At 32.0% G+C, this 16,315-nt stretch overlaps 2 protein-coding genes across 3 annotated transcripts in view; both read left to right on the top strand.

The window, feature by feature from the left end:
- The window catches only part of LOC129906406 (LIM/homeobox protein Lhx3), an 88,166-nt gene extending 82,296 nt beyond the window's left edge, over positions 1–5,870 (top strand). The window contains exons 6-7 of one of the 2 annotated variants that reach the window (XM_055982169.1): positions 4,786–4,977; positions 5,037–5,870. In XM_055982169.1, coding sequence (XP_055838144.1) covers positions 4,786–4,977; positions 5,037–5,227 — 383 coding nt within the window. In that variant the 3' untranslated portion in view covers positions 5,228–5,870. The remainder of the gene's footprint in view (positions 1–4,785; positions 4,978–5,036) is intronic. The other variant, XM_055982168.1, reaches the window with a different exon arrangement.
- On the top strand, positions 126–1,068 carry LOC129906409 (uncharacterized). Its single transcript, XM_055982171.1, has one exon. It carries the CDS (start codon positions 139–141, stop codon positions 1,066–1,068), a length of 930 nt encoding a protein of 309 aa, XP_055838146.1. The 5' UTR covers positions 126–138.
- Positions 5,871–16,315: the final 10,445 nt, after the last annotated feature.

The raw sequence follows: 16,315 nt of genomic DNA, 5'->3' as shown, positions 1-16,315 counted from the left end.
TTTTTGTTTTTTTTATTATTTCTTATTTAATTTGTTTATTTCAATATTATTATTTTTTCTTATTTTTATTATTTTTTTTATTTTTTATATTTTTAAATATCATTTTTACTTTTTTTTATTGTATTTCTCATAAATACCATGGTTTGCTCGACTAAAAATTGTTCTGATGGGTCGATTTCTACTCCTTTATATGCTTGCTTCGGACCGTGTGGTAATCTCTACCATGCAAAATGCATTGGTTCCACTAATGGTTTTATTGAAAAGATTTCTAACTCAAAGTTTGCCTATTGGTATTGCCCTGATTGCCGCGAATTATCTATATCTACATTAGCTTTCAAAATGTCTTCTTTTAAAGCAGACATTTTAAAACTCTCAAAAGGTTTCGAAGAACTTCTGAATGTTTTTAATACTGCGGTCTCAAATTTAAATTCTTTTTCCATAACTAACAGTATGGTAAATAACTCCACTTCAACTGATGATTTAGTTCCTGACCTTCCTCCAAATTTAATTTCTTCTCACGATGATGATATTCTTGCCCAGTCTGGTTCCGGTATAAACAAAGCTCATGTACGTACCCAAAAAGTTAACAAAAAAAGAAGGAGAGACAATTCATCGAATGTGAAAAATTCTGGTCCATCTCCAAAACGCACAAATCTCAACACAAATCCTCATCCTATTGCCGTATTACCTGATCCTACTCAACCAGTAGCCTCGACAACCACCGTTGCTAGTACTAATATAATCAAGGCTGTTTCGAAACCAAGATCGATTTTCGTTTCACGTTTAGACCCTAATACATCTCCTGATGATATTATTTCCCATTTAGTTTCTTGTAAAAGCATTCCTTCAACAACATCTGTTAAGTGCACAAAAATAAGTAAGCCCAATAGTTTTATTTCATCATTTAAAATTGTAACAAACCCAACTTATTTTGATTCCATTTGCAACACTCATATTTGGCCCCTAGAAACCTTAGTTAAAGAGTTCTCCATCACAAAAAAACACCCTGTATCTAAAACACCTTCGACAAAAAACTCAGCAGGATTGCCCTCTTTTACCAAAACGTAAGGGGGTTACGCAGCAAAACCGCTGACATCTTCATGAATTCACAAACATTTCCACATGATATATTTATTTTAACAGAAACTTGGTTAAATGCTAGCTTTTTAGACACGGAACTATTTTGTCAAGAGTTCTTAGTTTACAGAAAAGATCGCCACACTGGAAATGCAAAGGAACTCGGAGGAGGTGTCTTAGTAGCGGTTCGAAATAAATTTGTTTCTTCTTCCATATCATTCCCGTTTAAGCTCTCAATTGACTTAATCTGCGTTAAAATTTCTTCAATGACTAAATCAATTTATATTCTAAATGTATATATCCCTCCAAAAAGTACATCATCCTCTTATACAGAGCTTTCGATGGCTTTAGATTACGTACTTGACCTGTCTTGCTCCAATAGCAACATATTACTTTTAGGAGACTTCAATTTACCTCACATTGATTGGGTCCCTTCCGATGATGAAACATATCAAGAAGCTTCACTAACATCTTCACAAAATGAGCTTGCTTTATTAGACAAAATTTTGTATACTGACTTACAGCAGATAAGCTGTATTAAAAACTATAAAAATCGAATTCTCGATTTAGTATTTTCCTCTGACGCTATTAGTACTCTTGTTCTAGAGTCTAGAACTGGTATCACTAATATAGACGGTTACCATCCACCTTTGGATATCTTCTTTGACTGGAGCAATCATATTACTGAAAACAGTAACGATTTTGATTGCTCTTACACTCTTGATTTTAAAAAAGCAAATTTCGAATTGCTTTCTGAAAACATATCTAGTTCAGGGATAGAAAATATACTTACATTATCTAATATTGATGAAGCAGTTACAAATTTTTATAACATCCTTAACAGCTGTCTTGTAAATTCCCTTTCCATGAAAAAATCAAATAATAATAATAATTTTAGTCACCCTTGGTACACAAAAGACCTAAAAATACTTAGAAATAAACGAAATAAAGCATGGAAACTTTTTTTAAGAACCCTTTCACCAGTTGATCACGCTTCTTACGTTGAACTATTTGAAGAATTCAAAACTCATTCAAAAAATTTGTACACCGACTACATGATTGAGAAAGGAAATTCCCTAAGAAAAGATCCAAAGTCATTTTGGAACCTTGTTAACTCAAAGAAAAACTCAGATGGATATCCAGCAAATTTCACTCATGAAGATATTACATTACATCAAACATTTGACATTTGCAATGCTTTCGCCAGTAACTTTCGTAATTCATTTGTTAATGAGACTGTTGATGTTGACGAAGTCTATTTCAAAAATTTACATTCATATTCCGAAACGAGCTGTACGAACATCCCTGTACTGCAAAGTACTGTGTTAGACCTTCTTTCATCCTTAAATGATGATTGTTCTGCTGGCCCAGATGGTGTGCCACCAATAGTATTAAAAAACTGTAGAAACTCCCTAGTTCAGCCTCTAACATTTTTATTCAAACTTTCCATCAAGTCAGGAAAATTTCCCTCCATCTGGAAAAAGTCATTCCTCACTCCTGTTTTCAAGAAGGGTGATAAGACAGATATAAAGAATTATAGGCCTATTTCGAAACTATCCTGCATTCCAAAGGTTTTTGAGCAAGTTGTTTGTGATAGTCTAGCATTTTATAGTAAAAATCTGATAAGTGAAAAGCAACATGGCTTTGTAAGAAAAAGATCTACTACAACTAATCTTCTTAGCTTCTTAAATAAATGTTCAAATGCATTAGAAAAGGGTAATGAAGTTGACTGCGTTTACACTGACTTTTCAAAGGCATTTGATCAACTTAGTCATAAAATAATAATCTTCAAATTAAAAGCTTTTGGTTTTCCACGTATTTTTATTGCCTGGATTGAATCTTATCTTAACCAAAGATCCTATCAGGTCAAATTTAGAAACTGTCTTTCAGATATTTTCATAGCCAACTCTGGAGTCCCTCAGGGAAGTCACCTAGGCCCATTTTTATTCATTTTAGCTATAAACGACGTAATCTCGTGCATAACTTCAAGTGATATTCTAATATTTGCTGATGATATGAAGATTTTTAAAGAAATTAAGTCTGACAATGATCGTATACTTCTACAAAGCGATATTAACAGTTTTAATGTTTGGTGTGGTAAAAATGGCCTTTCACTTAACCCAGCTAAATGCCAAACAATTACATTCTCGAGAAAACGAGTCATTAATACTTTTGATTACTACATCTTGCAACATAAACTTTGTCGAGTATTTAGTTTCAAAGACTTGGGTGTCCAATTTAGTTCAAATTTAGGATTTACTGAACACATCAATTTTATAGTAAATAAAGCGAGCTCAATGCTTGGTTTTATTAAACGTTGGGCAAAGGAATTTGATGATCCATTTGTTACTCTATCTTTGTACAACTGCTACGTTCGACCCCATCTTGAGTACGCTTCTCAAGTATGGAGTCCTTTTTATGAAGTTCATAAAAACCGAATTGAATCTATTCAACACAATTTTGTACGCTTCGCTCTAAAAGGTCTTCCTTGGACCGATCCTTTCAACTTGCCACCTTATGAACATCGTATTCAACTTCTTCAGATGCAAACTTTAGCACAGAGACGTGTAAATAATGATTTAATCTTTCTTCATCAGCTAATTAATTCCCAAATTGACGCTCCTGATCTATTAGCTTGTATTGGTATAAATTATCCGGGTGGATCTCACCTCCTACGAAGATTTGAACCTTTGCATATCGACTTTCATAGAACAAACTATGGTATTAATGAGCCTCTTAGTCGCATGAGTAAACTTTTTAACTTGAACCATTCATCCTTAGACTTTAATTTGACGAAAATGGGTTTAAAAACATTGTTTCGAACCAGTGCTCCACAATCGTGACTGTTAATCAATGTTTTAAATAAATTATATAATGTTGGATTTTTTGTACTTATAATTGTATAACTTGTAAATTTGTTCGTAATTATTTTGTTTTACATTGTGCATGTGGGAGGTTGTATTTTTTGTTTACTAACCACTAACATGCACTTATGATGAGCCTCTGATCGTAGATAAAAGCTTGTTCTAAGCTTACTACATCAAAGAATCTGAAGTGAAAAAAAAAAAAAAAAAAACTTTTCAAAAATCAAAAATTTTTTCGGTAACTTTTTTGATTGAAAAATAGGCTATTTTTTCAAATTAAATTCGTCAAAAATCCAAAAATTCATTTTTTGGTCAAAAAACATTTTTGATAGATAGAAAACACAACAAAGTAGTTTTTAACCAAGTTTTGTTAAAATCCAACCATTTTTGTAAAAGATAAAAATAAAAAATCAAAAAATCGTATTTTTGCATTTTTTCCAATATTTTTGAGGTTATAGAAAAAAATTGTTTGAGTAAAAGTTGTAGACATTTATACTACCTACAACTTTTGCATTTGACTTTTTTCGATAGGACGTCTAGTTTTGACAGAAATCGTAAAAAACCATGATTTTTGACACCCACCCCACTTTTTCGCCCACCCACCCCCTTTCCCCCAATTTTTTTGTGGGCAATTTATTTTTCCCCTTTCATATACCATTTATCCTAAATTTTCCCACCACCCATATGCTGCTAATAATTTTTTTTATTTTCAAAAATTATTGGCACTGGTCTAATAGTCAAATATTTTTTATAGAGAATAAAACGTATTTTAAATAAATTTCAGCGTTATATATTTAATTATAATGAACCTATGTCTTGAATGTTAATGATCGTTTTTTTTTAGATCAGAGTAATGACAGCTATAGTACGGTTAATCTGGGACTTGAAGAAGGTGCTTCTCCACACAGTGTAAGAGGATCCTATACGCGGGGCAGCGGAAGTCCCCATATATACCCACCCAACAACTCACCTCCAGCTATTGGATCTGGCCATTCTTTTGGATCATACTCCGATAATATCGTTTACACACATTTAGGTATACACAATTATGTTTTTTTCCCTTATAACATTACTATAAAATAACTATGTTTGCAGGCCATTCTGTTAATTCCATAGCAAAAGGTTCTAGAAATCTTCACGTTGTCCCAGGAAGTGGTATATCCGATTTAAGTAATGACTCCAGCCAAGCACAAGGATATCCCGACTTTCCTCCTAGCCCTGATTCATGGCTGGGTGACTCAAGTAGTGCCAATGCCACTTCATCGACACCCGCTGTGCAATACTGATATACAAGAGTAATGGCGATGATTTAAATCTCACGCGCTACCCTATTCTCATCTTTAACATAAAGCCTGTAGAATAATAATTGAATATAATTATTTTTCACCTCTTTTTTATTGGATGAGAAATTGTGTTATAGCTACCAACTATCTTTTATCTAGTGATGGGTACCTCATACATGAGGCAATACAAATGTCCCATACAGCACTCTGAAATGTCCCATCACCTCAAAGCAAAAAATGTATTAACTCACACCTCTCTTTACTCTTTCGTTTCCAGAAAAAACTTATTCGTATTTCTCTCTGTCTCTTCTCATGATGATGAGCAGATGAGGAATGAAATTGAGTGTATGAGGAAAAGGAAAATCATCAATGTACCGCGCCACGAAATGTGTGTACATAATGTATGTGTATGAAGAAATGCATGAAGAGTAAAGAGTACCAATGTTTTAAAATGAAAAATAAATAAATGTATGAGGTTTTGTGTTATGGGACATTTGAAGTAGGTACGTATTTTGAGGGGAGAAAATTAGAAGTAATGAGGAGGAGGACGTGACGTGACGTTTGTTTTTTTTTTTTTTAAGAAAGAAAACGAGGAGGACATACGTCAATGTACTAAAATGAAACCAATAATAAAAATATGAAAAAGAGAAGAATGAAAAGAAAGAAAGGAAAGAAAAGAAAGAAAAAAAAAGATAAGAATGAAAAGAAAGAAAAAAAAGAAAAAGAAGAATAAGAAAGAGTTGTAAATTGAATGAGGTTTGTTATTGTTATTTTTATTTTTTTTTTTTTTTGTAATCGAAATTGTCCACTAAAATTGGTTTGTCCCATGGGACATTTGAGGTGGGACAAAGTACCACCTCATTTCGAAAAATGAGTACCTCATACAAACTCATTTTAAATTCGTGTCCTACCCATCACTACTTTTATCTGTGATACACTGCTGGTATTCATACTGTGGCCGTGGCATATGCAATTGGTGATATAATCGTTTAACATAAGCTGTATTTTGTTGGTAACTATGAACTATATAGGGTCGAAAATGTATAAATTCCGCAATAAAAGGAACGATGTTACTCGCAACTACAACCAACGAAAACTTTTGTTTGTCCTTGTAAAATTTTACTTACCTACCAATTAAACACGGCAATAGTTTGGATACTAGAAGTGTGTTACAGGTATTATAAGGAGATATGTAATAGCAAACTTGCTTATGTAAATATTCTTGTATGGCTCCAAAGTTTCAAACCATAAGCCCAATGCCCAATGATAGGTGTGCAAAAAATAAAATTCATATGAATTCAACAAACGTTTAAGAAATTTTAAATCTGCACCCATTATGTTGATCAACATGTTCAACAATAGTTCCAAATCAATGCATTTAATATTTAAGGCTTTTAAGAAAATATTAAAACAATTTTTATAGTCTATTTTCAATACGCTTAATAGTGGGGCTACTTAGCAACAAAATCGTGCACTTTGTGATAAAAGCATGAAATTTACATCGCTGGTAGTACTCAATATAAGAGTTATTTTGAGATATTAGGCCAACTTGTATTCCATCCGGAAGGGTTTTTCTGTGTTGCACTCGCTTTGTTGCATATCATGTTATAGGCAATGAAACATTTTTATTAATATGATACATGTTTCGAGGTATTTTTAAACGCCCGATCGAATAAAACTAATACCAATATGTCTCGACCATCACGTAAAAAGTTATTGGACTCTTTATGAATAGTCTTTTACTTAAGGAGCAAGAGTAAGAATATTACCATACCAATAATCGAAACGAAACATGAATGAAGAACAAAATATCTTCCAAGAAATGCGATCTAGGACCGGAGGGAAAAACAAGAATGATCTACCTGCCAGACGAGCGTACGGAACCATAAAAGATTTGTAATCATACATACACATCAAACCGTCCAGTAAAGACGGTCGGTTTTAGCAACCCTTACAAACATCTAATGTGTTCTAAGAAAATACTTATTCAAGTAAAAGCTGTACACTTTTTACAACGTTGTGTACATATATCTATATACCAACAAGCAACTAAAACCAAACAACCCATATAATAGTAATTACTTTCTAACCACAGACAAACTTTGCAGAGTTTTGCAAAAAAGAGCCATTTTGTTGAGTTTTGCAAAAACCCCAAATAATTTTGTTGAGTTTTGAAAAAACCATTGATTTTAAATATTTATTTAAATTAAAACTGTTCACTTTTTTAATATTTTTATTTTGTCAACTTGTGCACCTGATCATGCCAAAAATTTCGATACCAGTACCCATTGCATTTTTTGCGTTTTTTGAGTTTTGAAAAAACGCTCACCAATTACTCATTGAAAATAAGTTTTAGGCTAGTGAAATTTTGTATGGGCGTTTCACATCAGTCGCCACTGATCTAGGGGGGAAGTCGTGGAAGTTATGACCCCCTCAAAACCTGAGGTGAAAAACAGAAAATTATAAGGCAAAAGGTGGAAACGAGCTTTTAAACCATATAAAGGGTTTCTTTATTGCTATGGACTATGCTTTAGGAAATGATTCACGGGCATATTAGCAAGAAGTCGTTTTTAGTTGTAAATATAATGAGGGCATGAAAAAAGTTTTGATTTCTTACACATTTTTTCAATGAAAACTTTTAAAAGCTGAAAATCATATAATTTTCCAAGATATAATAACTTTTACATGATAACATGTATCCCGATCCACGAACGATCTATCATAACTAATCGCAAAATCTTAATTTCATATTTTGGTTTATGAAGAAATACGCTTTTCTTTGTAACAAACCTGTGTGGAGGAAATTTATTTCATCTTACACATATTTCTTTTTAAATTGTAATTTTTTTTAAAAGCTATTTTTTCCTCTAGAAGATCACATTTCTAAAATGCAAATAAAACATATAATTATACAATTATGACTCGGTACTTTTTTATAGAAAAAAAACTTTTATGGTTTGATGTTTCCGCAATTGATTTCCCCTTATACACCCTCATAATGTTACATTACTATAGGATTTTGTTGTGCTGAGCTCGAATCCGAAGTCAAAAAAAATTCTATCACATCACGTTTTTGAGATAATCCCATTAGAAAATAGAAAATTCCGCTTTTTACCAGTTTTCGAGATTATTTCTTTACTTTTGGTTGTTTGTTTTAAAAAAATTTGTAACGGTTTCTAAAAGAAACTAAATCCGTTTAAATCTCTTAAATAATTTTTTTCTTCTTTGAGAAATCTTAAGTTGAAATCAACGTGTTTGGTATATCTCATGTTTATTTTCTTTTAATAGCAAATCTCGAAAAGTTCTTTGCCAATCGCTTTCAAATTTTGACACAACGCACAGTGTGTAATTTTGCCAATCTAGCGGAACTAAATTCGTGGTTCCAAGTACACTTAATTTTTGCTATGAAAACCAGTTTAATTATATTAAATATGTATTTCTACAAGTGCCTTATTAATTTTCAGATATATATATATCTAATTATTAGTCCGATATGAGTACATATGTACAAAATAGATGGGGAAGAGCCGACATCGAGCAATCAATTTTGGGAGTTGTTTTTCAAAACTATCTATATCTCGAAAACGAAGCGAGATATCGAAAAAATTATTTAATCTTTTTGTCTTATATTATCATGAAGAGTCTATAAAAGTAATTTGCGATCACAAAAATCTGATATACGGTTTTTGAAAATATCGAAAATACGTTTTTGGCCTATAAATCTGAACAAAAAAAAATTGTATGGACGCCACAGCTATTCACAAAAACCCTTAACGGATTCTGATAAATAGAATATTGAGCGAGGTCCTAAGAACCATTTCACGAAAGATACATGCGGATACATTTTTAAAACGCTTGACGAAGTCAGAACAAATAATTGAAATAAAGGGCCTAAGGTCTTGAAACAAAATTAAATTTTCTTCCATTTTAAGACTTAACAATACATTTTTTTTGTGGTAACATCATAATAGAATACCAAAAAATAATTTAAAAAAAAAAATGCTTGCCCAGCTAGCTTTGATAAATAATAAAATACACAACTATTAGTTTCACTCAAAAAAATCAACTAACTTTAGATATATTTTTGCTTATTTTAAACTTATGTTCATGACACTGCAGAACGCCGCATGCAGTTTTAATTTTTGTTTCTTTGTTAACATTTCATTGTATGGAATTTAACCTTTCATTATACATCAAAATATTTATATTCGGAAAACTTCGAATTTTAATAAAGTTCCACTAGATATGTAAAATTGCACACTGCAGCGTTTCATTTACATTCCTGTAAGTTCTTATATTGTTTTAACAAGAAAAAAGTTATATTTTTCTTACTAGTAATTATTTAGTATAAATATCTGACACGGTCACGCTTTGATGTATCTCACCGCGATTCACCACCTTCCAAATAAAAAAGCTTGCGAGATTATAAATGGAACGTTGTGTCAAAATTTGAAAGCGATTGGCAAAGAACTTTTAAGATTTGCTATTAAAAGCAAATAAACATGAGATATACCAAACACGTTGATTTCAACTTAAGATCTCTCGAAGAAGAAAAGAGATAATTAAGAGATTTAAACGGATTTAGAAAGACAAGAAACCGTTACAAATTTATCTAAAGCAAATAACCAAAAGCTAGGAAATAATCTCGAAAACTGGTAAAAAGCGGCATTTTCGATTTTCTAACGGGATTATCTCAAAAACGTGATGTGATAGAATTTTTCTAACTTCGGATTCAAGCTCAGCACCAAAAAAACCTATAGAAAAGTATATCTTGGTGTCTGTAAAAAGAACCTTGTTGACCAGTGTTATTTATTAAAAAAATGCATTAATATTTTGAGCACTTTACCATTTTTTTGATCATCTTGGAAGTAAATTTTGCTTTGCTTGCTTTTATTTTTTATTGAATTTTTATAGAAATTTAAGTTTTGAAGGAGTGAGGTGCATAAGTAAAAGTATGAAAAAAAATAAGTAGTACAGTTTGTGATAAAAAGATCAATTAATAGGATTGTGAATATAATATATAACCATCATTTAAAGATATTAGGCCACTTAATATTTTACTAGGAGGACATATATAGGTCTTCTAATAATAGCAAATTTTACATAAATTCATTTAGTTAGCTTTCCGTGCATCGTTATAAACACACAGGTAAATTATTAAGTGGACCAATATCTTTAAATGAGGGTTAATATTGTATTAACAATCCTATTAATTTGATCGCTTTATCACAAACTGCACGATTATTTTTCATACTTTTACTTATGCATATCACTCCTTCAAAACTTCAATTTGTATAAAAATACAATAAAAAATAAAAGCAAGCTCTTTAAGTTTTTCATGGAAATTAAATATTCCATGGTAAATACAGTTAAAGTTAGTTTTATTTTTGATTTTCATAGTATTGCAATGGTACCATTTCAAAAGGTGTTCTTTCTCCCTGAAAAAACACCCTTTAACCCAAAATATTTTGATGGGCATATTTTATTATACTTTTCAATGGGATGTGAAACGTCCATACAAAATTTCATTAGCCTACCACTTATTTTCAATGAGTAATTGGTAATATTCTTACTATTGCTCCTTAAGTTAAAGACTATTCATAAAGAGTCCAATAACCTTTTACGTGATGATCGAGATATATTGGTATTAGTTTTATTCAATCGAGCGTTTAAAAATATGTACCTCGAAATCATGTATCAATATGTTTCATTACTTAAACTATGATATGCAACAAAGCGAGTGCAACACAGAAAAACTCTTATATCTACCCTTCCAGTAGGAATAGAAGGTGGCCCAATATCTCAAAACAACTCTTTTATTGAGTACTACCAACGATCCTTTTATCACAAAGCGCACAATTGAGCTGTTTTCGAGCTGTGGGGAATGTCATGAATCTATCTATGTGTGCGTGTTAACGTCATTTACCACAGTGGTGGCTTTCACATGCATTCGCAGACAACACTGTAAACAATAGGGTTTTGAGGGTGAAACGTACGAAAGTTTCCATTCTTGGTATAGTTTGTAGATTCATTATGGTTGCTCTTCATGTTTTCAAAATCATGAAGACGCTGTCCGTTCGATTTTCACATAAGCCCATGCGAACTCATGCCTGTTACAGTTGGGCCTTAATAGCTTTGTTCCTTTGGGAGGTGGCAAATTACAACTAGTAGATTACTCTCGATTTTCAATGGAACGCACTTTCAAAGAATCAATGCTTTTCTCATCAACTCGGTAAAAGAGCATAGAGGAAGGAATACCTAGAGAGCCGACTCGTATCCCCCTTGCCTAAAACACCCGCAAATTTAATTTCAGATAATTGGTATACATCTCTCTTATTTTTCTCTTGTTTTCCTATCTGTGAATACGTTTGAAAGCTATAATGCGCTTAATACCTTCCTTTCACCAGTAGATGTCCTCACAAACTTTGAATTTAAACATGATTTTGGTTTGTACATGAACTTGAATAGCTCAAATAGCTCACTCCAGATACCCACCTTTCAATAAATATGTACAGAAATTTAAAAAAAGGTTCGTGTTTTGAATTTATTATATTATTTTTTTATGAATTAATTCCTCTACTGAGCACTTAAATTGTTTTTAATTGTTTTGAGCACAACTCCACAGTTGAATGTGTTGGTGCCATTTAAAATGCACGGGAAAACTACCACATATAAGCACTGTGGAGTTTTTCCTCTCATTGCAGCTTGTAGGGTGGAAGAGAAAAACCAACCGAAGTCGCGTCTCTAGGTATTCCTTCCTCTATGTAAAAGAGCATGAGTAGTTCTAGTACTAAATGTACTAGATTATCTACTCATGAGTAAACTACCACCTCCAATGGAACGGGGCTAATTCATATTATGAAAAGTAGATAATTTTAACTTCCAGTGCATGGATTTGGCACGTATGCTGAACATGTTTCTCAAAATAATGTGGATTTGTTTTACGCTCATCACAAAATATTTGAACTGTCAAGCATCAACTTTTTACATATCTCCTTCTAAATATTTGTGATTTATTGAATTAGAAGCACTTTGTGTTTTTATTCTCGATCGTTGAAATATATGTATATTAAGAAGTATGTAATTTTAATACAGATAACTTATTTTTTTGTTTAAATAAATCCGAAAATTATTTCGATTTGACTTGACAAATGTTGTTTAATTTAAGTTCCTTTTTAAGTGTTGAAAGATGCGCCTTTTTTGGCATTATGTCCATTTAAATATGTAAGAAACTGAAATATTTCCATAATTATTGCTCAGATTATAAAAAAACACTTTTAGTTTAGTGTGCATTAGAGTGACCGCAAGAAAACGATTTTCGAAATTTGGTAGGGGGAACCCCATAAAATGTTCCGCCTTTGCAGATTTTTAGATAGCCAAAATTTCAGCTCGATTGGATAACTCTAAATGGTGCCGACACTCGCTCAAAGTATCAAAAATCTTTGTTTTTCACTGTTTTTCGAAGAAAATTAGCTCTAGCTCCCAAACAGATCGGGTTGTTTTCACTTTTTATATATTAAATTTAAGGTAGTGTTGCTACACATAATTCAGATGCTTAATTTGTTTAGTTTTACTTAAAAAGAAAAATTTTGTCATCAATTTAAATTTTCAGTACTTACCTCAAAAAGAGCTGAAGTGCAAACTCAATTTAAAATTAAACTTTTTTTTAAACTGTTTTATTTAAAAAAAACGAAACATTTAACAGAATTCTAAGGCTGTGTGTGAATTGCGTTAAATAGTTAACACCGTGTAAAATTTTTGACACTATTGAGGTGAACAAAAAAATTTCAGCTGTATGGCTTATTGTTTAATATTTTTCTCTGCTTCTTTTCTGCTATGAAACTCCTTTTTAATAAAAAAAAAAAAAACAAAACAAAACCATCTGCAAAAAAAATTTAACTCAAATTTAACTAGGTCCCAGAGCCCAATAAATTTTTAAAAGCTGAAAATTTTGTATTCACCTCAATAGTGTCAAAAATTTTAACTATTTTACGCAATTCACACACGTCCTAAAAACAAAAAAAATAACATCGTGTTACATATCTTATACATAATTAATGAAGTAAATACTAAAAATATTTAATCAAGAGATTTACAAACTGACTACTTGAAGTACATATTGTTTTTGTTCCTCATCTTTAGTTAAAAGGTTATTAAAATCGGTTATTAATTTGACTCCTCTTTCTGTCATGTCATTTACGACTTTAAGTTGCACTTTTTTAAAGCCTTCTTTAAAATGCGGGTTTTCCGGCCAAGGATTAGGATGTTCTTTGAGAAAACTTGTGTCTATTTTCAATCGGCTGAAAAAGATCAATGTTTCTTTGTTCACAATATTTTTTAACCCTGCTGTGACAAATTGTTCATCTTCATGTGTCTGTAGCTTTGGATTTACTATTCTGTTGGTTTCCGTATCACTGGTTTTCAAAATTATGTTGGCCGTTTCTAATTTTTCGCCATCTCGTAAAGTTAGGTCAAAGAACGCCAGACCTGCCAGCTCTGAACTCAAATACCATAAATGGTTTGAGAATTTAGCAAAAGCCTTCTCTGAAATATATTTGTCTATCTTGCGGTATTCAATCCGATTACGCAAAAGATCAAGATCTTGTTTAGGAGCCAGATAAGCTCTTGGGGCATTAAACCAAGCAAAAGTTTTTTCTTGTTGAATGTAAGTCTGATTTTGAAACTACAAAGTCAATTGGATTTTGCCCTAGTGCTTCTATTGTAGCTATAATTATGCGAGAAGCATTTCTATCAGATGCCTTACATTGGTCCAATAACATAGAAAGTTTCATTGTTAATAGCTCTTTCACCCCACGACTATACCTCATACTTTTGATACCCGAGGGCCCAGAGATAGAGAAACATCCATTCTATCCCAATCCGCAGAATAAAACAGTTAAAAAAAGTTTAATTTTAAATCGAGTTTGCACTTCAGCTCTTTTTGAGGTATGTACTGAAAATTTAAATTGATGACAATATTTTTATTTTAGAGTAAAACTTAACAAATTTAGCATCTGAATTATGTGTTACAACACTACCTTTAATTTAATATATAAAAAGTGAAAATAACTCGATCTGTCTGGGAGCTAGAGCTAATTTTCTTCGAAAAACAGTGAAAAAACAGAGATTTGATACTTTGAGCGAGTGTCGGCACCATTTAGAGCAGGCATGTCAAACTTGTGGCCCGCGGGCCGCATGCGGCCCACAACGAATAACTTTGCGGCCCGGCCCTGCCCACATTTTTATTAATTTTGAGTTTTAGATTATAATTTAGATTTTATGTTCACAGCTTTTGACACACATGCACCTCCTTTTTTTCTAATCAACAAATAAATATGGGACAAAACCAAACAAAATAGTAAATTTTATAAGATCTCGTGGCTTAAATCAGGGTAAGTTATGTGATTTCTTAAAGTGAACTAGGAAGCGAATATTCTGAGTTAACCTACAAACGATTTTGGGGCTTTGGAATATTTTTTTAGTTTTTAATGATAAAAGTCTTTACGCCAGCATGTCTTGCTATCTTAAATGGTTGCAGAGTTTATAATTCATGATACCTACCTAGATGTAGCAAAACATTTATTGAGTTAAACTCAAAACTGCGAACAAAATTCATAATAATAACAAATATGTGAACAAATGCAACATTAAAATGCAAATTTGCATTCAAATGCAACCTAGCTCTTTTGGAACATCAGAAGATAAACCAAGATTTGACGTAACAAAAATACTACGCCAAAAATCTAGTTAGTAAAAAATGCTTGTATTTAACTCCTCTGCAAGAATCAGTTACTAATTTTCTCCGCCTTAGAAAACCATTTTTGGTTCAATTTTTTTTTTTTGTATTTTATATTTTTTGGGGAAATTGCGATAGCTAAGGCGGGGAAAATTAGTAACAGATTCTTGCAGAGGAGTTAAATACCTACAAGCATTTTTTACTATGGGAAGGGGGGGTCTATCTCCCCCCGTTTAGGAGGGAGGGGCAATTTTCTAAAAAAGTAACTCAAAATAAAAAAAAATTATTTAAAAACGACGGCAACACCTACAGTTATGAGTGATACATTTTTCAAAAGGCAGAATACTACACTTTATATTAGTTTTTAAATCAAGTTATTTTAATCAATACTTTTTGAAATAATCGATTTCAAAGTCAAATTTTGGGCAAAAAAAGTTGAAAATTAAACTTTCAAGGTGGTGCACCGCTGAGGCCTGCCAGACCAAGATTTTCTTACTAAGCATGCTGAAAACTACCACTGTACGAATTTTCAGCCTTAAAAGAGCTACCTTAGTCAAATGTGCCACTAGCTCTCCTACTATAGGGGACACACCTATAAAATCCTGAATAACTAACTTTGGTCTGAGAAAAAAAAGGTAAATGAAAAAAAATTGGTTCCTCATTTTTGCTGTTTTTTTTTACAATTTTTTTTTACATATAAAAATTGTAGCTTAACATGCTCTGCGGACCACACAAATTTTTATCTCGCTGTTTTGGCCCCTTGTAACCATTGAGTTTGACATGCCTGATTTAGAGTTATCCAATCGAGCTGAAATTTTGGCTATCTAAAAATCTGCAAAGGCGGAACATTTTATGGGGTTCCCCCGAAAAAAATTCGACAAAAAATTTTTTCTATGGGAGTTGGGGTCACTCTAGTGTGCATTAAATACATGTATGTTTACTTTAGGAAAAAAATGCGTGTGTAGACTGTAGATCTATCTACTTTAGAAAAACAAAGAAATCTGACTAACGATTAATGAATTACTTATTAGAGCCGTGTTTTATTGGTATGTACTCAGTATTTTACTCAGTAAACATTTTATGCCGTAAACAACAACAACCAATTATTTTAATTTATTATTAATAATCCTTTATTGTCGAAGGGTCAAAAATGTAAAAGTTTTGAGAACAAATTTCTCTGTAAACCAACAAATAAAAAACTTTTTTTTTCCTTGGAAATCATTTGTTGTTGTTTCCCGTGCAAACATTTACTGAGCTAAGAAACTTAGCAAGAAAACAAATCATTTTCTGTCAAAAAATAATCTGAAGGTATCCGAGAAAGGCACGTTCAAACACCTATCGGATAGGGTATCTGG

This window comes from Episyrphus balteatus, chromosome 1, assembly GCF_945859705.1.
Source record: "Episyrphus balteatus chromosome 1, idEpiBalt1.1, whole genome shotgun sequence".
Classification (NCBI taxonomy): Eukaryota; Metazoa; Arthropoda; class Insecta; order Diptera; family Syrphidae; genus Episyrphus; species Episyrphus balteatus.
The sequence above is the reverse complement of the archived record's forward strand: the minus strand, read 5'-3'. Positions and strand labels throughout refer to the sequence as shown.